Raw genomic sequence first — 16,374 nt, 5'->3', positions numbered from 1 at the left:
GTTCTTGCACGTGTATTTCTTATCTTTAATGAAAATGTTTAGTTCTGCATTTGCTGGGTCAGCCACAAAAATAAAGACTGCCCTCAAGGAACTAGTTTTGTTAGAACGTTTTGGTTAACTGCTCTCAGGCAGGAGATAGGTTCTATAAGAACATTTCGTCCTTCTGTTGAAGAAGAACTCGCATTTAGCTTTCCTCCCTCCTTGTTCTCTTCCTGCAGGGACCATTTAATCCTTGAACACAACCAATGTATCCAGAAAGCACAGGATGCTGAGAAGAGGACAGCTACGCAAAAAGAGCTGCTAGAATCAACTATTGCAAGATTGCGAGGAGAATTGGAAGCATCCGTGCAAGAGAAGTCATCTCTGCTAGAGGAGAAAGAAAGACTTCAGAGAGAGGTAGATAGAGGAAGATTTATGTTACCTCCTGGTTGGGGTGGTGATCTTGTTTTAAAATTGTGTTTTAAATGCGAAAGACAAGGAAAGAAATACAACCCAGATGCAGTTTGTCTGAGTTGCCCATTAAAGAAATCTTTAGGTGGCGAATCTATGTCTTTGAGCATGTGAAGTAGTCTGTTCCAAATGGTGTACCCTTATACAGCACTAGTGAGTGTTAACTAATAGTTCACACATCCTCATGTTAGGTAAGGAGTCAGATTTTAAAAAGTGATTTCCCCTGAAGGAGTGGAACAGTGTAGGTTAAGGGGGAACAGCCCTGTCTTCTCAGTTAGGAGGGAACCAGCAGAGTCTGACATGCAGACGTATCTTTCTAATTTCAGGGCTGTTTGTGAAGTTTGCTCTGCCTCAGAGACTCCCTGAGTGGCCCCTTTTCTGAGAGGATGTGCTATCTCTGCAGTGTAGGTATTAACTGACATGCAGGGTGTGTCTGCTATAATAGAGCCTGTCAGCTGCTTTAAAATTGACCCGTTTCTTCTTTTCCCCTCCTTGGGCAGATTCATAAAACAGACAAAGAAACAGCACAAGAAAAATGCAGTTTGGAAAAGGAATTAGCCCAAAACAAGGTATTCCACATTTTATTTGTTGTTATTTCGCTACATTTCATTTCCTTCTGTGTCACTGCCTCCTGTATCAGCTTATCTTAGTGAGGAGACAGCTCCTTTTCTTGAATACCTGGATGTGGGAGAATAGAGAAGCCGAGAAGCTGGGTGCGGTTCAGAGCGCTCAAGTCACTGCAGCGTAGGCTGCTTCTGGGGAGCGTTCGCTTGTCTGAACATCTGGTGTTGGCCAGTGAGGCACTACTGCCCCTGGCCCTAGGCGCCACTGCAGTTCAGCCAGGAAGTCCCCTGAGAGTGAGCTAATGCGCCTGTGGGAGGCAGAGGGATGATTGCTGACTGCTGATGCAGTTTTTTTTTAAACAAAGCTAAGTTAGGGTTCCTATGTACCTATTAGCACCTGCCACTTTACTTGCCAGGTACCTTTTCTGGGTTCTAAAATGGTGGAATGGCTACGTGTTTCTCTAGCAACCCTTATTAAAATAAAACAAAGAACAATCTTTAAAACATTGCTGTTTGTATTTCAAAATTTGAAGAGAGTAGAGAGTCTGTACCACTGTCATCTAGAGAATATATCTCAAGCATCAGGGAGTGTTAGCCTGTCCCAGACAACAAATCCAGCAACAGGTATCAGAGTCTTCGAGCCGCGACTGTTCCTTGGCTTCTGGCTCAACTAAATAGCATTCGTATTACCATATACATGTGAACTGTCAATGTAAGGATCTGAGAGAGAAGAAGAGTTCACTTCTCAGCCTGGGCTCAAATACAGGTCACCGAGCTGGCAGGTGCCTTCTGTGGTTTGGTCATTCACATCTAGAGATTTGAAAATAGTCCACCCTAAACGTCTTTAAATAAAGCTGATTTCCTGTGGCAAGGACTTTGCTGGTGTCAATTTGACCTCAAATATGCTTTTTAAAATTTGGAAAACTGGTGGATACCATTAAATTCATTAATGCTATTTGTTTAAAAATGTTAGTGAATGTTACATGGCTAAGGCAAATGATATGTGTCTGTGATTAAAACATAGAGTTATTATTTTGCTTGTCTGATTTCATTTGAGTTAATGTAGGCTGAGTGTATGTTCAGGGGACTGACATATACTTGCTCTGTAGAGAGATTCTGGTTGGCCAAATGATAATGCTTATACAGGGTCCCATTTTTTGGTCTAACTTGATATTTTTTAAATGTGTATTCATTGTAAAGCTATGTTTTTTTTAAAGTCAGTTTTATTGGATTGTAATTTACGTACTGAAATTTGCCCTTTTTTTAGTGTGCACTTCTGTGAGTTTTGACAAACACATACAATCAGGTAACCACCACCACAATTGAAATATAGAACATTTCTATCACCCTGGAAAGTTAGTTCCCTTGTGCTCCTTAGTAATCAACCTCTTCCTCTACCCCCATCCCCTGGCAACCACTGATCTGTTTTTCTGCCCCTGTAGTTATATCTTTTCCAGCATATCATGTAAATGGAATCACACAATATGTAGCATTTTAAGTCTGGCTTCTTTTATTTAGCATAAGCCATTTGAGATTCATCCATGTTGTTGTATATATCAGGAGTTTGTGTTCAATTATATAGATATATCACAGTTCCCTTTTTTTAATATCATTGACATACAATATCCTATTAGTTTCAGGTGTGCATCATAGTGATACAATATGTATATACATTGTGAAATGATTACCACGATAAGTAGTTAACACCTGTCGGCATACAAAGTTATTATAATATTATTGACAATATTCTCTATGTTCTACATTACATCCCATGATTTATTTATTTTATAACTGGGAACTTGTATCTCTTAATCCCCTGCACCCATTTTACCTCCCTACCTCTGGGAACCACGAGTTTGTTTCCTCTATCTGTGAACGTGTTTCTGTTTTGTTTTGTTTGTTTTTTCAGTATCACAGTTTCTCTACCCATTTGCCAATTGAAGGACATTTGGGTTGTTTCCAGATTTGGGCAATTATGAATGAAGCCTGTATAAATATTCACATATGAATATATATTTTTTATTTCTCTGGTGTAAATATCAGGAGTTGGATTTCTGACATAGTAACAAACTGTTCAACTATTTTCCAAGGGATCTGTTTTCCGAAAGATTCTCCAAAGCATCTTGTGTTCCCACCAGTAATATATATATAAGAGTTCCAGTTTCTTTACATTCTCACCAGCACTTGGTATTGTTGGTTCCTTTAGTTTCAGCCATTCTAACTAGTGTGTAGTGGTATATCATTGTGGCTATAATTTGCATTTCTCCAATGACTAATAATATCAAGCATCTTTTCATTTATTTATTTGCCATCCACGTCTTGAAATGTCTCTTCAAATATTTTAACCATTATTAATTCAGTTGTTTTCTTTTTACTTTTTTTTGAGGAAGATTAGCCCTGAGCTAACATCTGCTGCCAATCCTCCTCTTTTTTGCTGAGGAAGACTGGCCCTGAGCTAACATCCATGCCCATCTTCCTCTACTTTATATGTGGGACGCCTGCCACAGCATGGCGTGCCAAGTGGTGCCATGTCCACATCCGGGATCTGAACCGGCAAACCCTGGGCTGCCGAAGAGGAACATGTGAACTTAACCACTGTGCCACCGGGCTGGCCCCTGTTTGTTTTCTTATTATTGATTTTTTCAGAGATTTTAAAAGTCTCACATTAATTCTTATATAAAAAAATTCTTACTATCTGTATATACATAAATCTTATATGTGCTTTACATATACTTTCTTCTGTTTTATGCCTTGTCTTTTCATGCTCTTTCAAGAGCAGAAGTTTTATATTTTAATGAAGTCTAATTTGTCAATTTTTAAAATTTTGTGGATCATACTTTTGGCATCATGTCTAAGGAATTTTCGCCTAATCTAAGTTCACTAAGATTTGCTCCTTTGTTCTCCTCTAGAAGTTTTAGTTTTAGGTTTTACATTAGTTCTGTGATCCTTTTCAAGTTAATTTTTGGATATCAAACCAGATACAGTTCAAGGTTCATTTTATTTTTAGGTGGATTGTCTGTGCTACTACCTTTTATTATTGAGAAATAATTAATATACTGTAGATTTACCTCCTTAAAATATACAATTCAGGAGTTTCTTAGTATATTCACAAGTTTGTGCAAACATCACCACTATCTAATTCTAGAACCTTTTTATCACCCCAAAAAGAAACCCAGTACCCGTTAGCAGTCACTCCCCATTCACCCCTGCCCCCAGCCCCTGGCAACCACTATTCTACTTTCTGTCTCAATGGATTTGTCTATTCTGGGCATTTCATATAAATAGAATCAAACAGTATGTGGCCTTTTGGGTCTGGCTTCTTTACTTAGCGTAATGTTTTCAAGGTTTATCCATATTGTAGTATATGTTGGTACTTCATTCCTTTTTGTGGCTGAATAATATTATGTTGTATGAATATACCACACTTCATTCATCCATTCATCAGTTGATAGACATTCAGGTTGTTTCTACTTTTTGGCTATTATGAATAATGCTGTGAACATTTGTGTACAATTGTTTTGTGAGCATTTGTTTTCAGTTCTCTAAGAGTAAAACTACTGGGTCGTGTGATAACTGTTTATCATTTTGAAAAACTGCTGAACTGTTTTGACAAAATGGCTGCACCAATGTACAATCCCACCAGCACTATATGAGGATTCCAATATCTCGATGTCCTCACCTACTCTTGTTATTGTCTGCTTTTAAAAAATAGTTATCATACCCATCATAGTGGGTATGAAGTATCTCACTGTGTTTTTTTTTAATCGAGGTAAAATTCACATAATATAAAATCAACCATTTTAAAGTGAACAATTCAGTGGAATTTGGTACATTCACAATGTTGTGCAGCCACTACTTCTGTCTAGCTTCCATCACCCCAAAAGGAAACCCCATACCCATTAAGCAGTCACTCCCCGTTCCCTCCTTCCCCCAGCCCCTGACAACCACCAAGCTGCATTCTATCTCTGTGGATTTACCTATTCTAGATATTTCATATAAATATAGTCATCCAGTATGTGATCTTTTGTGTCTGGCTTCTCTCACGTAGCATAACATTTGTGAGGTTCATCCATGTGGTATGTATCAGTACTTCCTTCCTTTTTTTGGCTGAGTATATTCCTTGTGTGTGCCTGTGTATATAGAGATATATGTACATAAATGCATAGGTAGATGTATATACCACAATTTATCTGTTCATCTACTGATGCACATTTGCACTGTTTCCTTCTTTTGGCCGCTGTGGTTAGTGCTGCTATAAACATGTGTGTATGTGTATTTGTAAGTACCTGTTTTCAGTTCTTTGGGACATATACCTAGGAGTGGAATTGCTGGATCATATGGTAATTTTATGTTTAGCTTTCTGAGGAACCACCAGACTTTTCCACAGTGCTGAACCCCTTTCCATTCCCACCGACAATTTACAAGGGTTCCAGCTTCTCCACATCTTCACCAACACATTATTTTTCATTTTTTGATAATAGCTACGTTAGTAGGTGTGAAAGTAGTACCTCATTGTGGTTTTGATTTGAATTTCCCAAATAACTAATGATGCTGAGCATCTTTGCATGTGCTTATTGGCCATTTGTATGTCTTCTTTGGAGAAATGTCTATTCAGATCCTTTACTCATTTTTAAACTGGGTTATTTGTCTTTTAATTGTTGAGTTGTAAGAGAGCTTTATATATTCTGGATAGTAGATCCTTATCAGATATGTGACTTGCAGGTGTTTTTCTCCCATTCCGTGGGTTCTCTGTTTTAATGTTTATTTATTGGTGAGGAAGATTGGCCCTGAACTAACATCTGTTGCCAATCTTCCTCTTTTTGCTTGAGGAAGATTGTCCCTGAGCTAACACCTGTGCCAGTCTTCCTCTATTTTGTGTATGGGACACTGCCACAGCATGATTCTTTTTTTTAATTTTTAATTTTTCCTCCTTCTCCCTAAAGCCCCCCCAGTACGTAGTTGTGTATTTTAGTTGTGGGTCCTTCTAGTTGTGGCATATGGGATGCCACCTCAGCATGGCTTGATGAGCAGTGCTAGGTCCGCACCCAGGATCCAAACCAGTGAAACCCTGGGCTGCCAAAGCAGAGCGCACAAACTCAACCACTCAGCCACAGGGCTGGCCCCCTGCCACAGCATGATTTGATGAGCCGTGTGTAGCTCCATGCCTGGCATCTGAACACGTGAACCCCAGGTTGCCGAAGCAGAGAGCATGAACTTAACTATTATGCCACTGGCTGGCCTTAAATTTTTAGTTTTTAATAAATCCAGTTTATTTTTTCTTTGGTTGCCCATGCTTTCAGTGTCACATCTGAGAAACCATTGCCCAATCCAAGGTCACAAAGATTTATAGCTATTTTTTTTCTAATAATTTTATAGTTTTACATGTTATATTTAGGTATTTGATCCATTTTGAGTTAATTTTATATATGGTATGAAGTAGAGATTCAACTTCATTGTTTTGCCTTCGTTATTATCCCATCACCATTTGTTGAAAGACTGTTCTTTCTACTGAGTAGTCTTGTCTCCGTTGTCAAGACCCAGTTAACCATAGATGTATGGGTTTATTTCTGGACTCTGAATTCTGTTGCATTGATCTCTGTGACTGTCCTTATGCCAGTACCACACAGTCTTGACTACTGTAGCTTTGTAGTAAGTTTTGAAATCGAGATGTGTGAATCCTACAACTTTGTCTTTTTTTCAAGATTGTTCTGGCTATTCTGCATCCTCATATTTCTATATGAATTTTAGGATCAGCTTTTCCTTTTTTTCTGTAGGAAAGAGCAGTTGGAATTTTGATAGGGTTTGTATTGAATTTGTAGATCAATTTGGGAAGTATTGAAATCTTAACAATGCGACATCTTATATATTATCTCTCTCTATATATATCTCATATATATATATATATATATATATGAAGATTGTATCATCTTCAAATAGTTTTATTTCTTCCTTTTCAATTTTGCTGCCTTTTTCTTCCTTTTTCTTGTGTAACTGCTTTGTCTAGAACCACCAGTGCAATGTTGAATAGAAGCAGTGAGAGCAGACATCCTTGTCTTGTTCCTGATCTTAAAGGGAAAGCTTTCAGTTTGTCCCCATTGAGTATGATGTTAGCGGTGGGCTTTCTATAAATGCCCTTTATCAGGATGAGGAAATTCCCTTCTATTCGTACTTTGTTGAGATTTTTTTTTTTTGGTGAGGAAAGTTGGCCCTGAGCTAACTCTTGTTGCCAATCTTCCTCTTTTTGCTTGAGGAAGATTGTCGCTGAGCTAACATTTGTGCCAGTCTCCCTCTGTTTTGTATGTGGGATGCTGCCACAGCATGGCTTGTTGAGTGGTGTGTAGGTGCATGCCCAGGATCTGAACTAGCGAACCCCAGGCTACTGAAGCGGAGTGTGTGAACTTAACCACTGTGCCACTGGGCTGGCCCCCATTGTTGAGAATTTTTATCATGAAAGTGTGTTGAATTTTGTCTATTGCTTTTTCTGTGTCTATTGAGATAATCTTGTGGATTTGTCCTTTATTCTGTTAATATGGTGTATTACATTGATTGATTTCAAATGTTGAACCAAGCTTTCATTTTTAGGATAAATTTCACTTGAGTCATGGTGTATTTTTTTATATGTTGTTTAATTTGGCTTGCTAGTATTTTGTTGAGGAATTTTGAATCTATGTTAATAAGGGATATCCTGTAGTTTTCTTGTGATGTCTTTGTCTGGTTTTGGTATCAAGGTAATATTGGCCTCTTAAAATGATTTGGTAAGTGTTCTCCCCTCTTCTATTTTTGGGAAGATCTGTGAGAGATTGGTGCTGATTCTTCTTGAAATATTTTGCAGGGGGCCAGCCTGGTGTCACAGCAGTTAAGTGTGCATGTTCCGCTTCGGTGGCCCGGGCTTCACCGGTTCAGATCCTGGGTGCAACCATGGCACTGCTTGGCATGCCATGCTGTGGTAGGCATCCCACATATAAAGCAGAGGAAGATGGGCACAGATGTTAGCTCAGGGCCAGTCTTCCTCAGCAGGAAGAGGAGGATTGGCAGCAGTTAGCTCAGGGCTAATCTTCCTCAAAAAAAAATTTTAATTAAAAAAAAAGAAATATTTTGTAGAATTCACCAGTGAAGCCATCTGGTTCTAGGTTTCTTTTGTGTGGGGAGTTTTTTATTCTGTTCACCTTTAATTATTATTACTATTGATTCAGTCCTCTACTTGCTCCACTTCCATTCAGATTTTCTACTTTTTTTGAGTCAGTGTCAGTAGTTTGGGTCTTTCTAGGAATTTTTTCATTTCATCTAGGCTATCTAATTTATTGGCATATAATTGTTCATAGTAGCCCCATTCAAGTTCAGTATAATGTCCCTTCTTTCATTTCTAATTTTAGTAATTTTCTTTTTTCTTGGTTAATATGGCTAATGGCTTGTCAATTTTGTTGCTCTTTTCAAAGAACCAACTTTTGGTTTTACTGATTTTCTCTTTACTATTCTCTATTTTATTTCTGCTCTAATCCTTATTAGTTTTTTTCCTTTGCTTGCCTTGGGCTTAATTTTCTCTTCTTTTCTTAGTTTTTTAGGATGGAAGCGTAGATTATTGATTTGAGAGATTTCTTCTTTTTTAATATGTGTCTACAGCTATAAATTTCCCTCTGAGTACTGCTTTAGCTGCATACCATGCATTTTGTCATGTTTTCATATTCGTTCATCTCAAAGTATTCTTTAATTTCCCTTGTAATTTCCTCTTTGACCTATTGGTTATTTAGAAGTGTGTTGTTTAATTTCCCCATATATGTGAATTTCTCAAAGTTCCTTGTTTTATTGATTTCTAATTTTATTCCATTGTGGTTGGAGAACATACTTTGTATAATCTCAGTCCTTTCAAATTTATTGAGAGTTGTTTTATGGCTCAATATATGGTATATCCTGGAGAATGCTTTCTGTGCGCGTGAGAAAATATGTATTCTGCTGTTGTTGGGAGGAGTGTTCTATAGATGTCTGTTCGTTCCAGTTGCTTTATGGTGTTGTTGAAGTCATCTGTTTCCTCACTGTTCTGTCCATTATTGAAAGTGGGATATTGAATTCTCCAACTATTGTTGTTGAATCGTTTATTTCTCCTTTCAGTTATGTCAGTTTTTGCTTCATTGTTTTTACTTCATTTGTTCTCTGTTGTTAGATGCATATATATTTATAAACGTTATATCTTGTTGATGAGTTGACCCTTTTTTCAATATATAATGTCCTTCTTTATCTCACAGATTTTTGTCTTAATGTCTGTTTTGTCTAATGTTAGTGTAGCCACTTTAGCTCTTTTCAGATTACTGTTCACATGGTATATCTTTTTTTCATTCTTTTACTTTCAACCCTTTTGTGTCTTTGGATCTAAAGTGTGTTTCTTATAAACAGCATACAGTGGGATCTTTTAAAAAATTCATTCTATCTCTGCTTTTTAGCCAGAGTGTTTGATCCATTTATATTTAACACAATTACTGATAAAGTAAGATTTACATCTATCACTTTACTATCTGTTTTTTTGTATGTCTTATATGCTTTTTGTTCCACTGTTTCTCCATTACTGCCTTCTTTTGTGTTAAGTAGATATTTCTGGTGTGTTTGTTTAATTCTCTTGTTATTTCTTTTACTATCTATTTTTGATTTATAGGTAACAGAGAGTTACAATAAAAAATATATATTTATATATCTTTTATATGTACCTATGCTGCTACCTTTACCAGTACCCTATATTTCTTTACGTGGCTTCCAGGTATTATCTAATGCCATTTTATTTAAGCCTGAAGAACTCCCTGTAGTATTTCTTATAGGACATAATTTCTATCCCCACAGTTCAGACCCCACCAAAGGGTGAACCTTGGTAAATTACTCCACGTAATTTTGATTGGGATTAGAGACAATTCACATCTTAGCAATATTGAATCTTGTAGAACAAAAACATGATATATCTCTTGATTTTGTTTAGGTTTTTGATTCATCTTGTCAGTATTTTGTAGTTTTCTACATATCAGATATTGGACATATTTTTTTAGATTTGTATCTGAGAATTTTATGGATTTTTGGTAGTGTTATAAATCACACTTTTAAGAAATATCAATTTCCAATTGTTTGTTGCTAGTATGTAGAAATACAATTGTCCTTGTATCCTTCAAACTTACTAAACTCACTTATTCTAGTATCTTTTTTGTAGATTCTTTGGGATTTCCTAAGTAGACAATCATGTCTGTTATAAGTAGAGACAGTTTTATTTCTCCCTTTCCAATCTCTATGCCTTTTATTACTTTTTCTTGCCTTATTGCACTAGCTATGGCCTCTTGTATGATATTGAATAGGAATGGTGAAAGTAGATATCCTTGCCTTTTTCTCAGTCTTAGGGGGAAACATGCAGTCTTTATTAGTTGTAGGTTGTTTTATAGATATATTTCATCAGGTAGTGATGGTTCCTCTTCATTTCTAGATTGCTGAATTTTTATTACGAATTCATGTTGAAGTTTGTGAAATGCTTTTTCTTCATCTGTTGAAAAGGTCATATGGGTTTTCTTCTGTAGTCTCTTGATGTGGTGAATTATATTAATTGATTTTGAATGTTGAACAAGTTATGTATTAATGGGATAAACTTCACTTAGTCCTGATTTGTTATCCTTTTTATATATTTCTGTATTCATTTTGCTAATATTTTGTGGAGGGTTTTTGCTTCTGTATTCATAAGCTTAAATTAATATTCAAATAAATACCAAGTACCAGAAGGCCTTCCATTTCTAGTAAATGTGAACTATTAATTTGTAATAACCCTCCTGCTGAAGACAATGAGAAAAGCTGAAAAAATGTAAAAGAAAAGGAAAAAAAGTCTTTGAAATACTAGAGCTATCAGACTGTATCCCCACAAATAGAGGCAGGGGAAGATGTTCATATGATACCTTCTATTTTACAGTTACAAATGTCATTTTTAAATTAAGATAATATTTTTGGATCTGGCATAAATAGATTTCTATTCTCCTTTTGTTTTTCAAAGGTACACATAAATGCATTAACTCACAACCTGCAAACTCTGGAGCAAAAGAATAAGCACCTGGCAGATCAAATGGCTTCCCTTGAACTTCAAGTCTCTTCTGATTACCATGGGGTGGGTATAAAAAGGTCAGTCTAAAGTAGAAATTAATGATTAATGAGTTAAAAAAAAAAAAAGGGAAGTCAGGACATGGTTTTTTTTCATTTGTTTGTGTTTTAATAATTATTATAAGTCTTAAATAACTCAAGCTAAATAGGGCAGAGAGCCATACAGTATTCAAACAATAGAGGATTTAAGAAAACAAGTATTTAAGGCAGCTATTAAACATCTGCCTACACAGATGATCTATAATGCTGAAAAGCACAAAGATTTCTAATGTTTTAGAATATTGCCTCTTCCATAAATTGTGAGGAAGAAACTTGTATTTTTCCCCCTTTCTGACAGTTCCCCCCATTAGGCAATCCGTAATAAGTTCAATTTCTAAAACCTATTTGACAAGGTCAATGCATTACAAATGAATGGTAGAGTTCTTAACACATCTTCTCTAAGTGAAGAGGATTTAAAGAAATGACCTTTCTGTTAGGCAGCTAATAAGTTTCCTGTGTGCTTTTGAGTACTTGAAAAAGAATTAGTTATTCCTTCTATGCCATGCAAATCATCTTTGAAAATTGCATAGAAGGCCCTGATATGAGTCTATCTAAATCTGAGCTAAATTCTTTCAAACTCTGTCATAAGCTGCTCATTACTTCAACTATGAAAAACTACAGAGTAAATCTAAATCCTCTTACATTTTCATGGCTTTAGATCCACACTGCCTAGATTTCAATTTTGGCTGTGACTTTGGGTTTGATCCTTAACCTCTCTGAGCCTCGGTTTCCTAATCTGCCAAAATGGGGATAATACTACTATTATTAGGAGATTGTTTGGGGATGAAGTTAATACACATAAAGCGTGTAGCAGACAGCTAACATTTATTGAATTCTTAGTATCTGAACTGTCCCAGAAAAAAAAGCCTTTAAGTTTCTGTTGGAGCAGCAAGGTGCATTGACATTAATTCCTGGTACTCTCAGACCAGCCCCGCTCCACCAAGAGTAATGATTCATCCATGTCCTTTGCTGGTTGGCCAGGCCTCAGCTGGGCTTCCCCACCCACCTGGTTTTGGCACTTGTGGAAGACCACATTTAAGTCTGCCTGATTCTTTCATGCCCCCACTGCCAGTGAGCAGCCCTGTTAGTGACTTTGACAGATCTCTCCAGTGATTTGGTCAGTGTTGATGCTTGCCTGCTCACCACACCTCTTGATGAAGCTCTCCCAGTGATCACCCATACCTCACTTCCAGCTTGCAGTTGTGTCTCCAGGTAGAAGCTCTGTGACCAAGGCTGCCTAGAAGTGTTTCAGTTGGCTGTATGAGTCTTGACGAATGAAGTCGAGATTTCAGGATTTTTTTTGTCTTAGCAGTATCATTAAATCTATTGCCATTCAATGCTGGCAGTGTATTTTTGTTCTTTGGGAGTTAACACTTGAAATTCTCAGTAAGAGCTACCTTCTAGTGTAACTTCTTATTGATTTTTAGAGATGTACATAGTGTGTGTTGTGTATGCCACACCACAGATGTGAACTCAGACCTAGTTTCAACCCTTGGTTCCATTTATTTACTGTGAGACCTGGGCAGGTTCTTAACCTCTATGGCCTTCAGTGCCAAGGGGATCTCCCTTAACGGTTGGGTTCCCACAGCACACCATGCATACTTATATCAAAATAATTACTATGTTGATTAGAAATTGACCTGTTTCTGTGGACTGATCACTTTTATGGCTTTTCCATAGGTTTTCTATATCAAAACTAGAATGTCTAAAATGGCCGAATTCTTCTAGTCAAGGCAGTTACCAAGGAGTAAACAATGCTCCAGACTATGCGCCCTCTTATAGAACATATTCTATCACAAAAATATTTTGAACAGAGGAAAAAATGAGTTCCATGTTATTATATAATAATTTAGTTTGGCATGTGTTTTTGCTTTTTTTGGGAAAACATCCACAATACTTAAAGTACACTACAAATGATAGCTAAAGAATAGTTGTAGCTATGTCGGAGGTAGTGAGGAGTATCTCTTGGGTAAATTAATATCCCTACATGTGTGGTTTCAACTGTATGAACTTGCCTAAAGTTGAACATAAAAGAAAAGTCTAAATTCTTTGGCTTTAAGTGCTTAAAAGTTTCCCTGTCCTATTATTCAGAGATTAAGCAAATGTAAACCAGAAATAGTGGTTATGTCAATATAGGAAATTTACCAGCATTAGTAAGACTTTGAACTCAAGATTTACTGCAGATGATCCACAGTGCAGCTAGTTGGCCTGTGAGATTAAGAAGTTGTGTTCTCAGTCACATCTGCTTGTGTGTGTATTATTCCCACAATTGATTTGTGAAAACTGATTTTAACATATGGCAAATACCAATATTTCCTGTTAAGACATAGCACTGAAATTGATTATGGAAGGTGAAAATTTCCATATTCAATCACCAATAGTCTTCCTGAAGTACCACTAAGCCCCAAACTTAATCAAAAGAAAACTGCTTTATCTGACAAAGTCTGAGGAAAATGACATATGAAAAAAATAGCTGTCATTATGTAAGGCTGTCGGAATTATAAAACATGTAATTTCATGAAATATAGAGCCTTCAGTAACATTTGTCCCAGATAACGCTGTGTTGAGTGCTTGATCAAACAATGTTGGACTTTCCAACAAAGGTTTCTTTTGTTTTTTCAGAGATTTATTTTTTTTTTTACTGACTTTTATTACGGTAACTGAAATGTCTCCTACCGTCTCAGTAGTTGTGATCATTTGCAGCCCCAATGTTCTTAAAGAACTATATAATCCTCAAACTGCATATCTGCAACCACTGATACCACCACCCCACCTCTGGCTTGGATTGCAACTACAAAGGAATAATCGATACACCAAAAACAGAATTAATAAGCAGAGAACAGCAGGCTGCAGGACTCGTGAGGCGCTGATGCCTCCATTAGCGGTCTCCCTGCAGGCGTGTGTTGGCGCTGTGATCAGCTATCTAAGAGGAGCAGGAGCAAATAAAGATGGATCCTGGTTTCGCTATTGTAGAAATGGAAAGGGTATAAATACTTGTTTAAAAAGGGAAATGCTTATTCTGTTCTATGCCTGGAGGTACTGATACCTGTGTTTGCTCTGTCAGCTTGCCCAACAGCAGGTGGAAAAGGTCTTGGGGAAAATTACTGAAAGTAAAAATAAACTGGCCTATGAAAAGGGAAAACTCCAGGTATGAGATTTCGTTTTCTGATTTTTATTGTCTAATTTTTTAATGCCAATTGTCAAGCTAAATGTTGCTGGATTTTGAGAGGACCTAATTCCATCATTTACTAATTCTATATCTTTGGACAAATCTTTGAACCTCCCTAAGTTTGTTGCCTCATTAAAATCTAGGTGACTTCTATTCATATACCTATAATATAATATAATGGTGAAACCTGACATTGTGAAGCCAAAGCCCATTCTGTGACTATATGAAGCTTTATTATAATTACTTTATGCATGGTCATTTGCTGATAATGTAGAGATCCTATGCTCTCTTTTTTTGCTGAATTTTTATGACATTCCTAAAAAGAAATTACCCTGGGAATTGGGACTCAAAGCAATAGAATAGACTTGAGTGAATGGGCTGATGCTCTTCTTTGACTGCCTGTGGGTTTTGTCCCTGTAGAACCCACAGGGCAGAAAGCTTGCCACTGATCCGTCTAGGCCCGCTTTAAACGAAGTCCAGTGGAAACACTGAAGTCTAAAGCAGTGGTTCTCAGCCTTAGCTACACAGTGGAATCACCTGGGAAATTTTTAAAACTCCTCATGCTGGGAAGTGTATTATGTCTGCCATTTACTTTGAAATGAATCATTAAAAAAAAAGGAAAAAAAATTTTTGATGCGTGGATAGAGGAAATGATAGATGGATAGATATGTGATAAGCAAGTATAAAAAAGTTAATGGTAGAATTTGGATGGCATGTGTGTGCACATTCACAGTAAAATTCTTTCAATTTTTCTGTATATTTAAAATGTTTCACAATAAAATATAAGGGGAAAAATCTCCATGACAAGGCTTGCACCTCAGAGCAATTAAATCAGAATCTCAGGAAGTAGGTCCTAGGCTTCAACACTTTCTGAAGCTCCCCAGTGATTCCAGTGTGCAACCATAGTTGAGGACCACTGGAGTAAATGGTATGAAGTGAAGTCCAGTCCGGCTGGGCAACTCTAGAGCCAATCTGATAAGTAATCTCAGTAGAGGCTTGCCAGACACGTCAGCGTTAACCTCATGTCATCTGCTCCAGGGGTTTACCCCATAGGGTTAGCAGACAAGATCAGGCCCGGACCTGGCAGGCTATCTGAAGGGCAGTCGACAAACCATGGATGTGAAACAGTATGTTGTCCACTTGAAAGATAAAGCTATTTGGCCACTGCTCGTATGCTTTTAGTGAATATATTTCAGAGGCAGTGGTGCATTTATGATCATCTACACTTGTGTAACCTTGGACAAATCTTAATTTTCTTGAGTTTCATCTTATTCACCTGTAAATGAGAAGGAAAGCACACCTCACTGGGAAAGAAAGTCAACATTACAGGCTGAGTGTATAGATTATTACAGGCACAGAAGAACTTTGTCTTTTGTGAAACTAATAATCCCGTAGGAGCTATGACCCATGATTTTGACCTTCTTTTAGCTTTCCCAAGAGATATGAAATATATTTTTAAGTAAACAAGAAAAATCCCAAGTGCTCATAGCCAACTTAAAGCCGGATTTTGGCTGGGAATGGAATACATTTTAAAACTTATTAATGAGTCTGATGTTATCTATCTAACCTTTTAGACCACGATTATATAATATTAGAGGTTATCTTCATGATCTTAAGGAAAATACATGCCTTTTTTTCTGCCCGTGTTCCTATAATGAGGGCTTAAGATTTCTGATAGTCTCTGAAAGCTGAAACACTTTTGAAACTTAATTCCCGGGTGTCTTTATGTCAAGCTTGAGTTGGCACATTCCAAAGGCACTGATCTTGTCAGCAGAGCACCAGGGAAGGTGCTCTTACAGCACAGTACTCTTGCCAGATAATTTAAAGGAAAAGCTGGGGGCCAGCCTGGTGGTGCAGCGGTTAAGTTTGCATGTTCCGCTTCTCATCAGCCTGGGGTTCGCTGGTTCGGATCCTGGGTGCAGACATGGTACCGCTTGGCAAAAGCCATGCTGTAGTAGGCATCCCACGTATAAAAGTAGAGGAAGATGGGCGTGGCTGTTAGCTCAGGGTCAGTCTTCCTCAGCAAAAAGAGGAGGCTTGGCA

At 37.3% G+C, this 16,374-nt stretch overlaps 1 protein-coding gene across 1 annotated transcript in view; it reads left to right on the top strand.

Annotated features, from left to right (window-relative positions):
- The window catches only part of LOC124233495 (coiled-coil domain-containing protein 150), a 67,808-nt gene that overhangs the window by 26,680 nt on the left and 24,754 nt on the right, over positions 1-16,374 (top strand). The window contains exons 12-15 of the mRNA XM_046650635.1: positions 219-396; positions 951-1,019; positions 11,020-11,130; positions 14,227-14,310. Coding sequence (XP_046506591.1) covers positions 219-396; positions 951-1,019; positions 11,020-11,130; positions 14,227-14,310 — 442 coding nt within the window. The remainder of the gene's footprint in view (positions 1-218; positions 397-950; positions 1,020-11,019; positions 11,131-14,226; positions 14,311-16,374) is intronic.

The sequence above is a fragment of the Equus quagga genome, unplaced genomic scaffold, assembly GCF_021613505.1.
Source record: "Equus quagga isolate Etosha38 unplaced genomic scaffold, UCLA_HA_Equagga_1.0 203_RagTag, whole genome shotgun sequence".
Classification (NCBI taxonomy): domain Eukaryota; kingdom Metazoa; phylum Chordata; class Mammalia; order Perissodactyla; family Equidae; genus Equus; species Equus quagga.
This window is presented reverse-complemented; position numbering and strand designations above follow the sequence as displayed.